At 46.0% G+C, this 21,854-nt stretch overlaps 1 protein-coding gene across 1 annotated transcript in view; it reads right to left on the bottom strand.

Moving 5' to 3' along the window:
- LOC139407584 (engulfment and cell motility protein 3-like) overlaps nt 1-21,854 on the bottom strand; it is a 36,389-nt gene that overhangs the window by 1,926 nt on the left and 12,609 nt on the right. Inside the window, exons 3-20 of the mRNA XM_071151413.1 lie at nt 21,380-21,420; nt 21,187-21,259; nt 19,473-19,523; nt 19,157-19,326; nt 18,206-18,305; nt 16,060-16,211; nt 15,750-15,828; nt 15,382-15,432; nt 15,057-15,179; nt 14,706-14,828; nt 14,274-14,378; nt 14,015-14,123; nt 9,214-9,350; nt 3,216-3,379; nt 2,554-2,666; nt 2,246-2,350; nt 1,969-2,048; nt 109-189 (exon numbers count right to left, since the gene is read on the bottom strand). Coding sequence (XP_071007514.1) covers nt 109-189; nt 1,969-2,048; nt 2,246-2,350; nt 2,554-2,666; nt 3,216-3,379; nt 9,214-9,350; nt 14,015-14,123; nt 14,274-14,378; nt 14,706-14,828; nt 15,057-15,179; nt 15,382-15,432; nt 15,750-15,828; nt 16,060-16,211; nt 18,206-18,305; nt 19,157-19,326; nt 19,473-19,523; nt 21,187-21,259; nt 21,380-21,420 — 1,857 coding nt within the window. The remainder of the gene's footprint in view (nt 1-108; nt 190-1,968; nt 2,049-2,245; nt 2,351-2,553; nt 2,667-3,215; nt 3,380-9,213; nt 9,351-14,014; nt 14,124-14,273; nt 14,379-14,705; nt 14,829-15,056; nt 15,180-15,381; nt 15,433-15,749; nt 15,829-16,059; nt 16,212-18,205; nt 18,306-19,156; nt 19,327-19,472; nt 19,524-21,186; nt 21,260-21,379; nt 21,421-21,854) is intronic.

Below are 21,854 nucleotides of genomic sequence, written 5' to 3'. Positions count from 1 at the left end.
CAGTGAGAGCGAGAGAGAAAGGTGTAGGATTTAACTCTGGGAAAAGAGAGAGAGAATTATCTATGTGAATGAGTACAGATACTCCTGTGACATGTCATCACTACTCACGTCGGTTCTGGATGAGGCGATAAAGTTGAGGCTGTACTCCTCCACGTCATACGTGACGCTGAACGCCAGTGCCAACACTTCCTGCAGAAGGACACAGCACAATGCCGTTTATGGAGGGCCAGGTACAAACAGTGCCTTGCGAAAGTATTCGGCCCCCTTGAACTTTGCGACCTTTTGCCACATTTCAGGCTTCAAACATAAAGATATAAAAATGTATTTTTTGTGAAGAATCAACAACAAGTGGGACACAATCATGAAGTGGAACGACATTTATTGGATATTTCAAACTTTTTTAACAAATCAAAAACTGAAAAATTGGGCGTGCAAAATTATTCAGCCCCCTTAAGTTAATACTTTGTAGCGCCACCTTTTGCTGCGATTACAGCTGTAAGTCGCTTGGGGTATGTCTCTGTCAGTTTTGCACATCGAGACTGAATTTTTTTCCCATTCCTCCTTGCAAAACAGCTCGAGCTCAGTGAGGTTGGATGGAGAGCATTTGTGAACAGCAGTTCAGTTCTTTCCACAGATTCTCGATTGGATTCAGGTCTGGACTTTTACTTGGCCTATTCTAACACCTGGATATGTTTATTTTTGAACCATTCCATTGTAGATTTTGCTTTATGTTTTGGATCATTGTCTTGTTGGAAGACAAATCTCCGTCCCAGTCTCAGGTCTTTTGCAGACTCCATCAGGTTTTCTTCCAGAATGGTCCTGTATTTGGCTCCATCCATCTTCCCATCAATTTTAACCATCTTCCCTGTCCCTGAACTAATATTCATTTGCTGAAGAAAAGCAGGCCCAAACCATGATGCTGCCACCACCATGTTTGACAGTGGGGATGGTGTGTTCAGCTGTGTTGCTTTTACGCCAAACATAACGTTTTGCATTGTTGCCAAAAAGTTCAATTTTGGTTTCATCTGACCAGAGCACCTTCTTCCACATGTTTGGTGTGTCTCCCAGGTGGCTTGTGGCAAACTTTAAACAACACTTTTTAAGGATATCTTTAAGAAATGGCTTTCTTCTTGCCACTCTTCCATAAAGGCCAGATTTGTGCAATATACGACTGATTGTTGTCCTATGGACAGAGTCTCCCAGCTCAGCTGTAGATCTCTGCAGTTCATCCAGAGTGATCATGGGCCTCTTGGCTGCATCTCTGATCAGTCTTCTCTTTGTATGAGCTGAAAGTTTAGAGGGACGGCCAGGTCTTGGTAGATTTGCAGTGGTCTGATACTCCTTCCATTTCAATATTATCGCTTGCACAGTGCTCCTTGGGATGTTTAAAGCTTGGGAAATCTTTTTGTATCCAAATCCGGCTTTAAACTTCTTCACAACAGTATCTCGGACCTGCCTGGTGTGTTCCTTGTTCTTCATGATGCTCTCTGCGCTTTTAACGGACCTCTGAGACTATCACAGTGCAGGTGCATTTATACGGAGACTTGATTACACACAGGTGGATTGTATTTATCATCATTAGTCATTTAGGTCAACATTGGATCATTCAGAGATCCTCACTGAACTTCTGGAGAGAGTTTGCTGCACTGAAAGTAAAGGGGCTGAATAATTTTGCACGCCCAATTTTTCAGTTTTTGATTTGTTAAAAAAGTTTGAAATATCCAATAAATGTCGTTCCACTTCATGATTGTGTCCCACTTGTTGTTGATTCTTCACAAACAAATACAGTTTTATATCTTTATGTTTGAAGCCTGAAATGTGGCAAAAGGTCGCAAAGTTCAAGGGGGCCGAATACTTTCGCAAGGCACTGTAGTGTGAAAGAGGAAGTCGGGGCGGGGTAGGGCTGAGGGAGTGTTCAGGGGCTGTTGTCGGTAGGGAAAGTGGTGCTGGTGATGATGGTGCACTAACCTTGGTCTGTTTGCCCTTGTGCTCCTTCATGTGAGGGCAGTCTTTCCCCGTCAGCAGCGCTTTGATATCTGCCACAGGAACTGCCAGAGAAAAAAAGGAAGAGCAGGTTTACCGGCACCCCTCAGCTTCGTACACAGAGCCAATGACAGAGCGTGATGTCATTTCAGTGTCGAGGCCATAGAATTAGGGGCGACAACACTCATTTAATAGAATCTCTATGGTCAAGGCAGTGTCAAGGCTACAGTGGAAGAGTATATTGCTGTGAGTAATAACTCACTCTTCTCCTGGAGACTCTCGATGGTGGGTGTTTCTGTTTCCTCCTCCACGTCGCCAAAGTGCAGGACTTTGTGATTGGGCGATAGGCGACAGTGCCACAACTTATCTGAAATGACCAATCATTTATTTTAAAATCGGCAGCATGGTGTAAGAAAGGCCAGCTATCTCTTCGTCTACCGTCCTTCATTAGTCTCCCTATGTTTCCCCGTGTCGTGCTGTCCAGCTTCCCCCTATACTTATACCTCTCGAGTTCTAACGCGTATGCGCTTAACCTGTCCACCCCTCTCACAGAGGTGCGAGTGGTCTCACCCTGTCTGCGTCGGCTGCTGATCTTGCGGAAGAGGGTTCCCTGACACAGGCGGTTCAGTCTCTGCTGGCGAATCAGCTCCAACAGCTCTGGCCTCAGACGCTCCTTCAGCTCTCTACGGGGGGGGGGGGGGGGGTAGAGAGAGTCACCATGACGTACCATGACGCACTCAACATGATTCATTTCGATGAGCTTTATTTGCCGTATTAGAAGGTCAGACACTTGAATAGATATAGATCAGATAGGACGAGGACAAGTAGCACGAGGACAAGTAGGTAGGATCAGTGCTACTTGGTTGACTGGGAATGTGTAGAATGGGTTGTGGAACTGTGACTGGGAGGGTCACATGACATTTCCAAGCTGTTTGGTGACAAACAGGGCAGACGCAAAGGATAACAACAGCACTGATTCTGATTCCATAGGGGTGAAAAATACTCTGGACCAGAGACAAATGGTACGAATACAGGTGTAAGTAAACATACACATACACTAAAAAAGGGCTGATCCCTGCCCTCTAGGGGTCATTGGAGGAAGTACAGGCTTACGAGGGTTGTGTGTGTGTGTGTGTGTGTGTGTGTGTGTGTGTGTGTGTGTGTGTGTGTGTGTGTGTGTGTGTCATAGAGAGAGCAAGAAAAAGATTCTGCTGAACAATTTAAGGACTTACAATACAGGCGGGGCGAGGGTCTCTTCTTGGTGCAGCCGCTCCGTCTGGCGTAGTTTGAGGATCTCACTGTAGTTCAGGGCATTCACCTTGTTCTTAAACAGCTCCAGAGACGTGGGCTTACTGGACAGAGTCCTGGTGATCTGTTCACGCACAACCTGCATTACCTGCAGATGGACAGAATCAGTCAACATTTGATTATTTAAAGGGAAAACATACCAGCTATGTTATGGCTATAGACATGGTTTCTCTGGTGGGTAAACAAGACAATTCAAAAGCCCTTGGGTGGGTCAAAGCAAAAACATTTGGGAACCACTGAGCTATATTAAAGTATACAATACATCTTAGTGTATGTACTGTATGTTTTCATATATTTCAGTAGCTAGCTATCGTGTGAATGTGGGTTTGAGTTGAGAGAAAGCAGACTGTTCCCGCTCTTTGCTCTGCTGGGCACAGTGATGCTTACAAACTCAGACAAGGCTTGACCTCGGGCCCCCCAAAACATGAGTTCTCTGAGGCGAAGGCCACATGACAAAGCACAGGAAGGAGGAAATACGGTAGGGTGTGTGTGTGTGTGTGTGTGTGTGTGTGTGTGTGTGTGTGTGTGTGTGTGTGTGTGTGTGTGTGAGAGAGACAGGAAAATCTGGTGTTTCTCTCTACTAACTACAGCCACAGTTTCAAAATCCCTCAAAGAAATCTATGAGCACACACCAAACCAAACTCAAGTCGATCACCCCCCCACTCACTCTTTCCTCCCCTCGGTCTCTCTCCCTTTATCTCAGTGTAGCCATACTCCGAGTGTCTCTCAATGACACTAAACTTGACACCAAGCAGCCGTCGCCATGGGAATGTCATTTGTTTGTGCATCATGGTAACCCCATATCCCCACCCCCCTCCAATGTACATTAGCACCCGTTTGGAGGACTTTCATGAAATGGTACTGAACGTACAGATGTGTTGGGCACACAATAACCATGACCCGTGACGCAGGCTCCGAATTACAGTATCCATGGAGAGCCCGGTATCTATGGAGCAAGAAGTATGGAGCAAGCAATGTTCAGCAATTGCACACTCATCCTCTATGGAGCACATGGTATCTGCTGTGCATGCAGCACCCATGGAGGCACATAGCGGTATTTGTTCATAATCCCACCTCAAAATAAATTTGAGGTAATAGAATGCAAAACATAAAAATACAGGTAACTGCCACAATAAAAGGAAACACTTGAGCAAATGAGGGATACAAAGTATGTTGAAAGCAGGTGCTTCCACACAGGTGTGGTTCCGGAATTGATTAAGCCATTAAAAACATCCCATCATGCTTAGGGTTATGTATAAAAATGCCCAGTTGCACATTATTTAGGCTACCATGGTTAGAAGAGATCTTAGTGACTTGAAAGAGTGGTCTCAACAGAGCATAGGGGGTTTAAAGGGTGTGAGTGTGTTCCTGTTTCAGAGTAATGGACGGCAGGTAGCCTAGTGGGGCGGCAGGTAGCCTAGTGGTCGAATCCCAGAACTGACAAGGTAAAAATCTGTCATTCTGCCCCTGAACAAGGCAGTTCCCCGGTAGGCAGTTATTGTAAGTAAGAATTTGTTCTTAACTGGCCTTCCTAGTTAAACAAAGGTTACGTAAAAAAAAATAAAAACAAAATGGAGACCGCACCTAGCAGTGGAGGTTTCAGTGAGGAGGCAGACAAAATGGACCCAGTGCAGTGCCCAGGAGTGGCCTTTTATTTGTGGAGAAGAGACACCAAAACTATTGTACACCTATATACAAACAAAATAAACATGACGATGGACAGAACAGGAAACATAAACAAGGGGTTGACTGAAAATAAAAGGTTGAGCTCAATAAACACCAGGCCTCAATGATACTTGTCCGCAACCTGTCCCCTCTCTGCCAAGACAGGACCGACACAGCTTAAGTATAGTAGCTGGGATACTTCCACATGGACCATACCATTACAACCAATCACAAATGAATGGCATTATTACACAAATTAAATGATCTATCACCATATTCAGGAAATCACATTGGCAATTCTGAAATACACACACTTCAATTAATAGTGCAGAATCCTGCATAAACCAGAAATAAACCTGGGGAACATTCATCTCCCCCTGAGATTTGGACAGCTTGGCATAACCCAACCACACAGGAAAAATTGCGCTTCAGACCACGGACCTGGTTTGCCAACCCTCCTTATGCAGCAGGAAGGAATAATTCACCTCTTCAATCAACGAGGATTAACAGGTATGTTTTTAAAACATTCTGTACATATTACTAAAAACTGTACAACCAGTGACTGCAAAATAAAAAATCTATATTAAAAAAACAGAATTCGATCATCGGTATCCTACAACAATGCAACTACATTACACCGCGCTTTATAGTATTCAAAGAGCTCTAAACCATACTAATACGTAATAGCCAATGTAATATAACATGTATTTATCCATGTAGGCAGAGAAAAATATATTTACAACAACGCATCCAAGGAGAATGGCACTAAAACTGTAACTAAAATTGAGACCGTCATATTCTTGGAACAAAACAAAGCTTTCAGTGACACCTCCCTCAAAATGCCCCCAGGTATAATCCTGTGTAACAACATTATTCACATACTGTGTAAAGACCACGTAGAAATGACTAATGAATCCAAATAGAGTATCTCACCTCCATGTTGTGTCTTTCAAGTATAACCCAGAGGCCAACAATGTTAGTTCCACAGTCGAGAGAGAGAGAGGGAGAGCGAGAGAGAGAAAAAAAAAAGAAATATGAGAGGAGCGAAACAGAGAGGACAGCGGATAGAGGGATATAAGCGAGTATCACCTTTATGGCATCAGCAGTCCAGAGATGAGGTTATTTTGTAAACAGACACCCTGATAGTCACTCACACCCCGTCCGCCCCCCCTCTCCCCTGCCGTCACTCCTCTGCTTTAACCAATAGAAAGAGGAGAACCCCAGTACAGGAGACGTTTACCTCAGCCATAGTGAGGAGCAGCTGTCTCTGTTCCCTCATAACCCAGCAGAGTGTGTGTGTGTGTGTGTGGAGGATGACTGTTATTGGAGGGAAAGTGCGTGATGGGGGGGGGGGGGGGGGGGGTCACACACACAAAGTCCTAGTTGGAGGCACCCAGCTGGCAGCAGCGTGTTGCCAGGAGTGATTAACGGCTGGAAATCGACAGCACAGTTAGGGGTTTATTGGAGGGAAGAGGGAGAGAGAGCAAGAGAGGAAGAGACAGGGTTTGTGATCGAATGAGTAGAGAGAAACAGAGAGACTGCAACAGAGGTAGAGGAGGAGAGGGGCTGAGGGACATGGTAGTAAAAGCCAAATATACACAAAGGGTTCTACCTGGAACCAAAAGGGGTTATTCAAAGGGTTCTCCTATGGAGACAGTCGAAGAACCCTTTATGTTCTAGAGGGCACCTGTGTCTAAGAGTGTAGAATCTCATTATGGGTTGTTGACAGTCTGAGGTGTGGAATCTTCTGAGACAGGCACGGTAGAGACAGATACCACTCACTCTTCAAGCTGTAAACAAATTCTCTCAGCACCAGTACTCTGCATTTATCCCTTTAACATTTCTCATCAGACTTAACAAGTATCTGACTTGAGGGATGAACAAATCTAAAAAGGAGATAAGAAATACCCATAGGGAGATGCCTTTGCTTTGTACCCCCCCCCTCTCCTCTCTCTCTTTTTAACATGGCTGACCACTGTGGCTGACCACTGTCCATCTCTCCATTGTCAGTGTCCAGAGGTTTTTCTCTTGTGTAATTACTGCTGATGGAACCAATTGATTGTGAAGGACCTTTCTCCCTCGCTCTGATTCTGCTATGGAGTGGGATTCTCTTTGTGCTTCTAATGCCCAATTGTCCCTGCTCCGCGGGATTGTGGGAGGCAGCAGAGGGCGCAACACAATGACAGGGCCTGCTGGCTGGACACTCGCTCCAAACCAAAAGGTCAAAAGGTTAAGGGTTTATGACCAGAGAGCATTTTGTAAAACATGGGCCTGTTGTGTGGTTTTGGTGTTAATGAATAGTTCTGTATGAGTGAGTCCACTGTAGTTAACATTGGAATGGAAATAGCCTGGATTGGGCCCATCCAGCCATCTTTCCTACATTACCCTAGCACGGTATCTATACATTTAGATAGGGCAGCCAGTCGATATTCCATTGTGGTAGCCATTCTGGATGACTAATCGATGTCCCGTTCTAACGATTACAACTGACTAATTATACCCCAGCTGGTTGCCTCCCACAGCCCTCTATAGATTAAACTCTGTGTTTCCTACTCTGTGTGGCTGTGGCAGATGGATGGTATTATCCTGCATACGATGCTTGCTCACAGGACACAGAGAACATACGATGGTGGCAGAAAGGACACAGAGAACTTATTGTTTTCGGTGTAGCGCATACAGGTAAATGCCATTCCGCTCCGGATGCCATGGAGTGCTTTGAAGTTTGATTTTCTAAATTAGATTACCACTTTGCCGCTCCACAGTTGGCAATGTAAACAAATAGACCATCTATCAGACGATACACTGCAACACGCTTGGACATGATATACAACATATATACACAAAAGTATATGAACACCCCTTCAAATGAGTGGATCCGGCTATTTCAGCCACACCCAATGCTGACAGGTGTATAAAATCGAGCACGCAGCCATGCAATCTCCATAGGAAAACGTTGGCAGTAGAATGGCCTTACTACTGAAGAGCTCAGTGACTTTCAACGTGGCACCGTCATAGGATGCCACCTTTCCAACAAGTCAGTTCATAAAATTCCTGCCCTGCTTCAGCTTCCCTGGTCAACAGTAAGTGCTGCTATTGTGAAGTGGAAACGTCTAGGAACCAAGTGGTAGGCCACACAAGCTCACAGAATGGGACTGCCTAGTGCTGAAGCTCGTAGCTAGTAAAAATCGTCTGTCCTCGGTTGCAACACTCACTAGCGAATTCCAAACTGCCTCTAAAAACAACGTCAGCACAAGAACAGTTCGTTGGGAGCTTCATGAAATGGATTTCCATGGCCGAGCAGCCACACACACAAGCCTAAGATCCCCATGTGCAATGCCAAGCATCGGCTGGAGTGGTGTAAAGCTCGCTGCCATTGGACTCTGGAGCAGTGGAAACGTGTTCTCACCAATGAAGAATCACACTTCACTATCTGGCAGTCCGACGGATGAATCTGGGTTTGGCGGATGCCAGGAGAACACTACCTGCCCCAATGCATAGTGCCAACTGTAAGGTTTTGTGGAGGAGGAATAATGGCCTTGGGCTGTTTTTCATGGTTTGGGCTTGACCCCTTAGTTCCAGTGAAGGGAAATCCTAACCATACAGCATACAATGACATTCTTGACAATTCTGTGCTTCCAACTTTGTGGCAACAGTTTGGGGAAAGTCCTTTTCCTGTTTCAGCATGACAATGCCCCCGTGCACAAAGCAAGGTCCATACAGAAATTATTTGTCAAGATCGGTGTGGAAGAACTTGACAGTTTGGCACAGAGCCCTGACCTCAACCCCATCGAACACCTTTGGGATGAACTGGAACGCCGACTGCGAGCCAGGCCTAATCGCCTAACATCAGTGCCCGACCTCACTAATGCTCTTGTGGTTGAACGGAAGCAAGTCCCTGCAGCACTGTTCCAACATCTAGTGGAAAGCCTTCCCAGAAGAGTGGAGGCTGTCCTAGCAGCAAAGGGGGGACCAACTCCATATTAATGGACATTATTTTGGAATGAGATGTTTGACGAGCAGGTTTCCACACACCTTTGGTCAGGTAATATACCTGCTATCTACTTGTAGACATGCTCCCTGTACCCTTCAACTACTTTGTTTCAAATGGCAAGAGGCTGTTTCTTGTACTTGTACATTAGAGTACAGGGTGAGATATAGGGTGAGAGTGAGACAGATGTGATGCTGAGACATGGGGTGGGAGTGAGACATGGAGAAAGAGGGAGCTATATGGTGACATTGCAGTGTGGGTTGTGTTACCTTGTCAAAGTCCTCCTGCGTGGCTCTCATCTCCTTCCAGGTCTTATTGAGCAGCTGGATGCAGATGCAGAAGAGCTCGTCCAGCAGCTGGTCCTGAGCGAAGAAGATGGGGTGGTAGTCTGAACCTGTTTCTGAGGCTAGTGGTGAGTGAGTGAGTGAGTGAGTGAGTGAGTGAGTGAGTGAGTGAGTGAGTGAGTGAGTGAGTGAGTGAGATGAGCAGATGAGCTCTCACATTTTTCAGCATGTTTTTACAAAAATATAGATTTATATAAACTTGGATTTTTCAGCAAGGACATATACAGGATACTACCCTCCACTGCAAATCAGAACTCTAAACCAACAACCTAATTTTGGATTCATACTACCAAAGATTCTTATTTCCAAGCTATACAGCAAATGCTCTGGCAAACAAACAGAAACCTGAAAACACCATCCAACTTGGAACGGAGTAATGTTTAGTGAAGCTACATTTAAAGCAAAGAAGAAAAATACATTAGAATGATATATTTTACTTTATAAGGACTGAATGCTAAGATAAAGCCTTAGCTAGGACAGAACATATCTGAATGCAAATTCAATTTGCACTGAGGTGTGAAGTGAGAAGTGAGCTCAACAATGGCAGGAGAGTATCACAGCCTACCCCACCCAAATGCAGAGGCATCTGAAGCCCCCTCCCACTGTTCAGAGTTCATTACAATGCAGTACACTCTGGATGTTAAAAAAATGACAAAGCATGAAAAAATAATAAGCTCCTTATGGAAAATCAAGAGACACCCTTTGCTGACTATTATAAAAATGGGAACATAAGCAACTTAATCTTCCACACAGACCATCCCCTGGCATGGCGCAGTGCTATATTAACCAGACCATCCCCTGGCATGGCGCAGTGCTATATTAACCAGACCATCCCCTGGCATGGCGCAGTGCTATATTAACCAGACCATCCCCTGGCATGGCACAGTGCTATATTAACCAGACCATCCCCTGGCATGGAGCTATATTAACCAGACCATCCCCTGGCATGGAGCTATATTAACCAGACCATCCCCTGGCATGGAGCTATATTAACCAGACCATCCCCTGGCATGGAGCTATATTAACCAGACCATCCCCTGGCATAGAGCTATATTAACCAGACCATCCCCTGGCATGGCGCAGTGCTATATTAACCAGACCATCCCCTAGCATGGCGCAGTGCTATATTAACCAGACCATCCCCTGGCATGGCGCAGTGCTATATTAACCAGACCATCCCCTGGCATGGTGCAGTGCTATATTAACCAGACCATCCCCTGGCATGGTGCAGTGCTATATTAACCAGACCATCCCCTGGCATGGTGCAGAGCTATATTAACCAGACCATCCCCTAGCATGGTGCAGAGCTATATTAACCAGACCATCCCCTGGCATGGTGCAGTGCTATATTAACCAGACCATCCCCTGGCATGGCGCAGTGCTATATTAACCAGACCATCCTCTGGCATGGCGCAGTGCTATATTAACCAGACCATCCCCTGGCATGGAGCTATATTAACCAGACCATCCCCTGGCATGGAGCTATATTAACCAGACCATCCCCTGGCATGGAGCTATATTAACCAGACCATCCCCTGGCATGGCGCAGTGCTATATTAACCAGACCATCCCCTGGCATGGCGCAGTGCTATATTAACCAGACCATCCCCTGGCATGGTGCAGTGCTATATTAACCAGAACATCCCCTAGCATGGTGCAGAGCTATATTAACCAGACCATCCCCTGGCATGGAGCTATATTAACCAGACCATCCCCTGGCATGGCGCAGTGCTATATTAACCAGACCATCCCCTGGCATGGCGCAGTGCTATATTAACCAGACCATCCCCTGGCATGGCGCAGTGCTATATTAACCAGACCATCCCCTGGCATGGCGCAGTGCTATATTAACCAGACCATCCCCTGGCATGGTGCAGTGCTATATTAACCAGACCATCCCCTGGCATGGTGCAGAGCTATATTAACCAGACCATCCCCTAGCATGGTGCAGAGCTATATTAACCAGACCATCCCCTGGGTGGCCACAGCACTAAAGGCAGTAATTTAAAAAGCTTCTTCTACCTTCCCCAAAGCACAAGTGGTTAACTCCACCCTGCTACCACGAAAATACTTCCACCTTGTTACCATACAGCGGGTAAACGCAAGTATTTCCTGTTGACTGTGCCTCAAAAGCAAATGTACACCTGGCCCAGCCTTTACGACCAGGTCCACCTATACAAGGCAGCAGTGCAAACCTTTGTCCATACCCTAAAGGACATTGCCCTCAACTACAGCCCCAACATCTCACACAGGAGCAACAGACACCCCGCCCAGACCAGAGAGATACCCCCCCCCGACCTACATCCAGACCAGCGAGACACCCCTCCCCCCCGACCTACATCCAGACCAGCGAGACACCCCTCCCCCCGACCTACATCCAGACCAGCGAGACACCCCTCCCCCCGACCTACATCCAGACCAGCGAGACACCCCTCCCCCCGACCTACATCCAGACCAGCGAGACACCTCCCCCCTGACCTACATCCAGACCAGCGAGACACCTCCCCCCTGACCTACATCCAGACCAGCGAGACACCTCCCCCCTGACCTACATCCAGACCAGCGAAACACCTCCCCCCTGACCTACATCCAGACCAGCGAGACACCTCCCCCCTGACCTACATCCAGACCAGCGAGACACTTCCCCCCTGACCTACATCCAGACCAGCGAGACACCTCCCCCCTGACCTACATCCAGACCAGCGAGACACCTCCCCCCTGACCTACATCCAGACCAGTGAAACACCTCCCCCCTGACCTACATCCAGACCAGCGAGACACCTCCTCCCTGACCTACATCCAGACCAGCGAAACACCTCCCCCCTGACCTACATCCAGACCAGCGAGACACCTCCCCCCTGACCTACATCCAGACCAGCGAGACACCTCCCTCCTGACCTACATCCAGACCAGTGAGACACTTCCCCCCTGACCTACATCCAGACCAGCGAAACACCTCCCCCCTGACCTACATCCAGACCAGCGAGACACTTCCCCCCTGACCTACATCCAGACCAGCGAGACACCTCCCCCCTGACCTACATCCAGACCAGCGAGACACCTCCCCCCTGACCTACATCCAGACCAGCGAGACACCTCCCCCCTGACCTACATCCAGACCAGCGAAACACCTCCCCCCTGACCTACATCCAGACCAGCGAGACACCTCCCCCCTGACCTACATCCAGACCAGCGAGACACCTCCCCCCTGACCTACATCCAGACCAGCGAGACACCTCCCCCCTGACCTACATCCAGACCAGTGAAACACCTCCCCCTGACCTACATCCAGACCAGCGAGACACCTCCTCCCTGACCTACATCCAGACCAGCGAAACACCTCCCCCCTGACCTACATCCAGACCAGCGAAACACCTCCCCCCTGACCTACATCCAGACCAGCGAGACACCTCCCCCCTGACCTACATCCAGACCAGCGAGACACCTCCCTCCTGACCTACATCCAGACCAGTGAGACACTTCCCCCCTGACCTACATCCAGACCAGCGAGACACCTCCCCCCTGACCTACATCCAGACCAGTGAGACACCTCCCCCCTGACCTACATCCAGACCAGCGAGACACCTCCCCCCTGACCTACATCCAGACCAGCGAAACACCTCCCCCCTGACCTACATCCAGACCAGTGAGACACTTCCCCCCTGACCTACATCCAGACCAGCGACAGCGAGACACCTCCTCCCTGACCTACATCCAGACCAGCGAAACACCTCCCCCCTGACCTACATCCAGACCAGCGACAGCGAGACACCTCCTCCCTGACCTACATCCAGACCACAGAACAGAGCAATACTCAATCATGAGGCATCAAAGCTAAAGGAACTGAATAATATAAAGAAATGCTATAAATGGAATGAAAGTAGTGTGGGAACCTACCAAAAACAATTAGGCATCAACAAATTCAATCCCTTTTAGACAACTTCCTGGACAAAACATTTCACTATAATAGTGAAGGTGAAAACTTGGCAGTAGAAAACCTAAACACCTAAACAACATTTGACCTCTCAGCTTCCCTATCAAATCTAAACATTTCAAACAGAAAACTGAAGAGAATGAACAACAATGACAAATGGTTTGATGAAGAATGCAAAAACCTAAGAAAGAAATTGAGAAACCTATCCAACCCAAAACATAGAGACCCAGAAAACCTGAGTCTACGCCTTCACTATGGTGAATCACTAAAACAATACAGATATACACTACGTAAAAAGATGGAACAGCACGTCAGAAATCAGCTCAATGTAATTGAAGAATCGATAGACTAACCACTTCTGGGAAAATTGGAAGACACGAAACAGACAACACGAATAGTTATCTATCCAAAACGGAGACGTATGGGTAAACCACTTCTCCAATCTTTTTAGCCCTATAACAGAGAACAAACAGCAAAAACTATTAAAGACTACCAGAACCCACTGGATTCTCCAATTACATTGAATGAACTACAGGATAAAATACAAACCCTTCAACCCAAAAAGGCCTGTGGTGTAGATGGTATCCTCAATGAAATAACAAAATATACAGACCACAACTTCCAATTGGCTATACTTAAACTCCTTAACGTCATCCTTAGCTCTGGCATCTTCCCCAATATTTAGAACCAAGGACTGATCGCCCCAATCCACAAAAGTGGAGACAAATTTGACCCCAATAACTACAGTGGGATATGCGTCAACACCACATGTACTAGCTCAGGTTGACTTACGGGGCTCTCCGATGCTTAGGATCTCACACAGGATGAGAGTCAGCTGGATGCTGCTGCGGGCGAATGGACACTCGTGCTTATCCTCCCTACTGCTGTTCTCCAGAACAAACTAAGAGACAGAAACAGAGAAGGGAGAGAAAGTGTCATGAAGATGACATACCTACCTAACCTGCACCCTAACAAAAGACCCATGTTAGTCCCTTTAACTCCCTCCCACACCCTCCGTTCCCTTGATTTCTTTTCCCCTCCCTATTTTCACCCTGCTGTAGGCATCGGGGTAGCGGGAGGCAAAGTGGGCCATGGTGTCTAGGGCCAGCAGGCCTGGAGGGGCCCGGAGCAAGTCCTGACCTGGGTTACTGTTGTTCTGGAGAGAGAGAGGACAGAACAGGGATAAGAACACACACGGTGTATGGTGGGAGACAAAAGAACGGTATAGATAAGAATAAGACTCGGACAAGTTTAGCAACTGTGAATGATTAATAGTAAGTGATAAGAGTGGAATCCCAACGTCTGATAGCGGGGCAATTATATCAACCAGCAACGGTTGGTATAGATGAGAATACGACTCAGTTGAAAGCGACAGCTTATTGTTGACAGTAAGTGATAGACGAGGTGAGTGAAGAGACACAGAGGCCCAGTGAGTGGGACCGAATGAGGTGGTGGTAAGTGGAATCTCATGGAGTAGACTCACAGAGAAGCCCAGCTTCTTGAACTCCTTGGCGCAGAGAGAGCGTCGTCGCTCATGACTCAAGCTGTTCTCACTCTCCGTCTCAAAGGCCGCCTGCCGCAGGCCATGTAGAATCTCCCTCTGGTCCTGGAGGAGGAAGGGGGAGGACAAGGATGGGGTCGATAACAGTAGAGGGAGACAAAGAGGTAATGAGAAGGAGTATGTGTGTATGTATATATATATATAAAAATAACTAAGTGGATTTCAAGGATACTGATTCAGCACTTCTCATTAAACTCCTCTCTCATGGAGTGGGTTAGAGACAGTGGTTTGCTGTGGTTTGTGGGGGGGGGGGGGGGGGGTCATCTAACTCACCTGGTTGTAGGAGTCCAGGGGCATCCTCATGCGAGACTCCAGGTGGTTCAAAGTGACAGACTGGAGGACGTACAGGTAATGGGCCATCTCATCCCCCACGGAGGCAGAACTATGGATGATGTTCTGTGGGTCACAACAAACCACGAGGAACAGGTTCAAAACAGAGCAGTATTTACTATGGATAAAATGACTGAAAGGAGGCAAAAAAATAATAATAATTCTGCTATAACGACAATTGTATTTCCTCCAATTTGATATTCGAAAGGGAGCAATGACAGTCAGGTATCATTGCACCTCAATCTAGGAACATTCAAAATGGCTTTACCTTATAGATATACTGTCGAAGATTTTTCTTCCCTAGGAAGACAAACAGCTCCTGAAAAGCAATAGTGTATGTTATTACCTGATAATTACCACTAGTACCGTCAGTTATTAATAATGAAATGCAGTGACACTACTTTCCCCACAAGGAGGCAGTAAAAGCTACTCGGTCACAAATCAGGTCAGGGGGAGGGACACAGCAGGTCTTTGCCCCCAGCTGCAGTGACATAATGGTCACATAAATGAGTCTAAACCCTTTGTTTTGAACAGACTCACTCAGCCTGGTTAAACTGATTAAAGTGACTTGCACCTCATTCTGGAAACCAGGGCAGGCAATGGGGAAAGAAAAGAGAGAGAGATACCATGTTGTACCTGTCTGTCTGCATGTCCAGCTGTCTGTAGCAGAGCCATGAGGAGGGCCATGGCTTTGGTTTGAATCTGATGGTTTGTCCTGGAATAAAGATAGTATGGGCGGGCCTATGAGTGTTGTTTCGACGATGAGTAGACTTCAGACACTGGGCAAGCTCAAAATTGCATTTTTCAGAGCTAGATTTAACTGTAAAATGATTTGCAGATGGGGTCTCTATGTTTGTAAGCATTTACAGTATAAGCACGCTCATTCATTGGAGGAACTGCGCGTCGTTCGTTCCCACCATGCTACCCATGGACGACACACACTTACACCTGCAGTTGTGAGAGCAGTCTCTCTAGAGTGACTTCCTGCTTGACCTGCTGGAAGAGGCTGCTGCTGCTCAGCACCATGCTCTCCAGGATGGCCAGGGACACCTGCTGGATGGACGCATCCAGCACCGTGGCATTGACGAAGCTGGCAATCTGAAAGGTACGATGAGTCAGACACCGGGTGAGATAGATACAGGAGGAGTAGCGTGGGAAAGAAATGGGATAACATGGGAATGGAATCGGTTGAAACTATGCATGATGACTAGTGGTCACCAGAGCTCCTACAGACATTTCTTCATGGTCAAAGATTACGCACATGAACATTATGGGTCCAGTTTTCCAGACACAGATTAAGTCTAGTTCTGGCTTTAAATATCACTCTCAGATGATTATATCTGAAAGACCCTTTTAGTCCAGTACTGGGCTTAATCTATGTACTGGAAACCGAACCTAAATGTATTGTCTAATTCCTTACACATACACACACATACAGTGGGGCAAAAAAGTATTTAGTCAGCCACCAATTGTGCAAGTTCTCCCACTTAAAAAGATGAGAGAGGCCTGTAATTTTCATCATAGGTACACTTCAACTATGACAGACAAAATGAGAAAACAAAATCCAAAAAAATCACATTGAAGGATTTTTTATGAATTTATTTGCAAATTATGGTGGAAAATAAGTATTTGGTCAATAACAAAAGTTTCTCAATACTTTTATATACCCTTTGTTTGCAATGACAGAGGTCAAACGTTTTCTGTAAGTCTTCACAAGGTTTTCACACACTGTTGCTGGTATTTTGGCCCATTCTTCCATGCAGATCTCCTCTAGAGCAGTGATGTTTTGGGGCTGTTGCTGGGCAACACGGACATTCAACTCCCTCCAAAGATTTTCTATGGGGTTGAGATCTGGAGACTGGCTAGGCCACTCCAGGACCTTGAAATGCTTCTTACGAAGCCACTCATACGTTGCCCGGGCAGTGTGTTTGGGATCATTGTCATGCTGAAAGACCAGCCACGTTTCATCTTCAATGCCCTTGCTGATGGAAGGAGGCTTTCACTCAAAATCTCACGATACATGGCCCCATTCATTCTTTCCTTTACACGGATCAGTCGTCCTGGTCCCTTTGCAGAAAAACAGCCCCAAAGCATGATGTTTCCACCCCCATGCTTCACAGTAGGTATGGTGTTCTTTGGATGCAACTCAGCATTCTTTGTCCTCCAAACACGACGAGTTGAGTTTTTACCAAAAAGTTATATTTTGGTTTCATCTGACCATATGACATTCTCCCAATCTTCTTCTGGATCATCCAAATGCTCTCTAGCAAACTTCAGACGGGCCTGGACATGTACTGGCTTAAGCAGGGTGACACGTCTGGCACTGCAGGATTTGAGTCCCTGGCGGCGTAGTGTGTTACTGATGGTAGGCTTTGTTACTTTGGTCCCAGCTCTCTGCAGGTCATTCACTATGTCCCCCCCGTGTGGTTCTGGTGGTCATTTTGACCCCACGAGGTGAGATCGTGCGTGGAGCCCCAGATCGAGGGAGATTATCAGTGGTCTTGTATGTCTTCCATTTTCAAATAATTGCTCCCATAGTTGATTTCTTCAAACCAAGCTGCTTACCTATTGCAGATTCAGTCTTCCCAGTCTGGTGCAGGTCTACAATTTTGTTTCTGGTGTCCTTTGACAGCTCTTTGGTCTTGGTCATAGTGGAGTTTGGAGTGTGACTGTTTGATGTTGTGGACAGGTGTCTTTTATACTGATAACAAGTTCAAACAGGTGCCATTAATACAGGTAACGAGTGGAGGACAGAGGAGCCTCTTAAAGAAGAAGTTACAGGTCTTTGAGAGCCAGAAATCTTGCTTGTTTGTAGGTGACCAAATACTTATTTTCCACCATAATTTGCTAATAAATTCATAAAAAATCCTACAATGTGATTTTCTGGATTTTTTTAATCCTCATTTTGTCTGTCATAGTTGAAGTGTACCTATGATTAAAATTACAGGCCTCTCATCTTTTTAAGTGGGAGAACTTGCACAATTGGTGGCTGACTAAATACTTTTTTGCCCCACTGTATGTGTGTATGTATGTATGTATGTATGTATATATCCTCCACTTCGTCTATAGGAGCCAATAGTTGAGGAACCTACCTTCTTGATGAAGACAGCAGAGACGTTCTCCCATGATACAATCCCATGATCCATCAGCTCCATGAAGCCTGTCAGTGTGTGGGCCATGATCAGAGGGGCCCTTACAAACAGAACACACACACACACACACACACACAAACTCTTAGACCAGAACATTAGAACATCATTGAATACAACCTTGACATAGAAAACCATAGACAACACTGAGCATTTACACTGATTGGGTTCCAGGTACAGATAAGAAGACTAAACCAGACTAAAAAGTCCCAGGCTGATACCTTTCCCCCATGTTTGGTACGAAGGTAGGCCGTCATTGTAAATAAGAATTTGTTCTTAACCGACTTCCCTAGTTAAATAAAAAGATTAACAGAATGCGTTTCATGCCTTCACTGGGATTCAAGTGGTACAATTGATTCGTGGGAAAGTGTGTTTTCTAAACAAGGCATGATGGTACATCGTCAAAAGCATGACATCAGGCTCATATCCATGGCATCCCATTGGGTCTCTGATAAACATCTTAACCCCATCACTAGCTATGCAACACAAAGCTGAAAATTCTTCAGAGCCAATTCTCCATACCAACTTGATGTCCTTTTTTGACTCACATAATGCAACTAAAGAAACCAATTACAGCTTCCTTGAATTCCTCCATAGTAACTATGCTAACAGTGTGAGGAAAAGGCCAGACTCAGCCCATACTTCACCCAGGAATGTGTTCCCACATGTGAGGAAATCACCTCATATCTCTTCACCAGGAACTATCAAAGCACAACAAATATGTGCACTTCCCCCCCATCCACTATAGAAGGTTAGTTGGCGAGAGAGTGGAGAGAGAGTGAAGGATTGTAGTGATATATGTTATTGGGGAAAATAAGACAAACTGAGACAAAGACTCAGAGACACATTGAGACGCATTGACATATATAGAGAGACATCGAGAAGGGAACTGACTCGTGAGCGTCCTCTACGATCTTCACCAGCAGAGAGTGGCCATTACGGCTGATAAACTCCTGAGCAAACGTGACATCAGTAGACACGCAGGCCAGCTGCTTCAGCGAATCACAGCGCACGTCTGAGTCGGAGCTCTGGATGCCCTTGTAGAGGTCCTCGGCACAACGGCCCTACAACACGCACACCATAAAACCCCAGACAAAAGGATGGACGAAGTAGTTACACTGATAATGCAATTGTAATAGGCCTACATAGCGTGCAGACACACACAGCCATGAGGGGATTATCTCTGTCAGGCTCTTGTTTGCAGACTCACCGGTGCCTTGGTCAGACGGAGAATGCAGCCATTCTTTATGTCCAGACGGTTCTAGAAGACAATGACACACAGTCATACAGGCAATAAAGACCGACTTAGAAATGGCTTAGACTGATTACTGTTTTCAAACTGTACTAAGGGACATAATTATAAAATGAGAGAGGGCGAGTAAGAGATAGGAGAGAGAGAGGAGAAAAAGAGAAAAAAAAGAGCGAGAGAGAGAGGAGTTGATTTAGTTTCAGATGAATAGCCCAGGAAATAGCTCAACATCTCTCCACAGACACAGACACCCACAAACGCAAAAATAGACTTGCTTTATAATTTGACACGCTATGACGCCGTTGACGCTTGCAGCCCATCTGTTCTCTCATTAACTCCTGTGTGTTCTAATTCCAGTGTGTGTACACTGGTTTCCCGTGCGTAAAAAACACCTTTTGTTTGAATTGAGCTTTGGGAACAATATCATGCCAAGTGTATTGTGAACTCACAGCGTGCATTTTGTATTTGTGTATCATGATCTGTACAAATAAGTACCAATCCACAAATGTAAATCACTAATCCACAAATAAACACCTTTTGATTAGTATTTGTAAATCGATAAATTGCATTCGGATATTTTTATAACTGAAAATACGCAGGTCATTTCCAAGGGCCTCAAGTTAAATGACTGCCATAAAGACAAAAAGTTATCACGCGTAGAAAGCGAGTTGTAGTCGTCGTTTCCCTTGCTCTGCAAGGGCCGTGGCTTTTGTGGAGCGATGGGTAACGATGCTTTGAGGGTGACTGTTGTCGATGTGTGCAGAGGGTCCCTGGATCAAGCCCAGACTGAGGCGAGGAGAGAGACAGAAGCAATACCGTTACAAAGTCTGAGCCCATATCCTACACCTCACCTCTACCCTTTGCATGCCTCTCCTGGGGAAACGGATAGAGGCCTCAGGAATACTTATGTCTCCGTAATGCTCATCGTCTGTGCAACATGAGACAGCGGATGGATTATAATCCCTTACAATGTATGACATATCCTTCACATTTAGTGGTGCCATCATACTGGCCAGCTAATTCAACTAGTTGGGTGATTAACGGGTGTACACCGCAATAGTGTTGCAAATATAGAGTCCTCTAGGGCTTCGATTATTTACGTTGGACGTACTATGGATACACATTTGGTTACCATACTATAATTTCTGCAGCCTTGAAAAGGCAGGCATCAACATGGCCGAACTAGAGGCTGCCAGCGATTTATAGAAACTGCTTTCTATGGGTACAAAACTGTTTTATACAAATATAAATCACTTTCTACGCGTGATAACTTTCTGTATTTTTCTTGTCATCAAATCCCTGCCAAAAGTCAGGTGACCTAAGCACTTCCAAATATGGAGTTGCAGGTTTGCCATATCTGTCATGTTTGCGCATATCTCGCCTATGTGCACATTTTTATGGCAGGCATTTTACTTTAGGCCCTTGGAAATTACCTGCATTGCCCCTGGTCGAGGGGTGTGTTTGACCTCTCCAAAGGTCACCAGCATAGTTTAGCTCCAACAGCTACCCACACCCAGGTCACTGGCGTTGATGACATTTCAGACATCATTGGCATGACAGTGACATCCTCTACTATGACGTTATAGTACAGAAGCTACACACTGAACAGCCAAAGAGACCGGTTTGTTCACAGACAGCCTCCGTGATCACAGAAAAGAAAGATCAATCAACTCACAGATTCAGTGATGTAGGTCTGAACACCGTCGGCATACTGGAGGGCGTAGTTATCAGGGCCCGGAAGATTCCACCTTAAAACACAGTCATCATAGCCACTGTAACTACTGCAATAGGACAAAGTAGTTGCTTGAACTCCACAAGAACAGCATTAGACCAAATAGAAAGCGCTTTTTAAACATGAACACACTTACCCGTCACAAACCTCCTTAATTACGGCAGAAAGGGGCTTTTTCTGTCAGAAGACAAGCACAGGTGTGATCAATGAGCAGCAGGAAGTAGGAAGTGATTTAGATATCATGCCTTCATTTTGTAAACCACGGTGGAACTATAGTACACCAGTCCCATGACCCAAGCCTGCTGATCCTAGATAAACTCAAAGCTTTTACTTCCTCTATGCTGCTGACTAATGTATTTGAGGCAGCATGGAAATTCAGTGCATTGAATAAATAAGAGGCAAACTACTCCAAAGTCTACACATCAATTGCCCTGTAATTTGTGGTATACATGGTGGTCAACGAATCAAATGTTTTGGTGTACTGTGGTAGACCTATCGCTGCTCTGTAATTAGTGATCTGTAGGGGGTCAACCAATCAGAGGTTTTTGGTGAGGTCTGGTAGTCCAATAGGAGTGATTTTGAGGGGCTTGCGGTTAGTTATTTTCTCCCAT

This window comes from Oncorhynchus clarkii, chromosome 1 (genome assembly GCF_045791955.1).
Source record: "Oncorhynchus clarkii lewisi isolate Uvic-CL-2024 chromosome 1, UVic_Ocla_1.0, whole genome shotgun sequence".
Lineage (NCBI taxonomy): Eukaryota > Metazoa > Chordata > Actinopteri > Salmoniformes > Salmonidae > Oncorhynchus > Oncorhynchus clarkii.
Note: the sequence above shows the minus strand (reverse complement) of the source record. Positions and strands in the feature narration are given on the sequence as shown.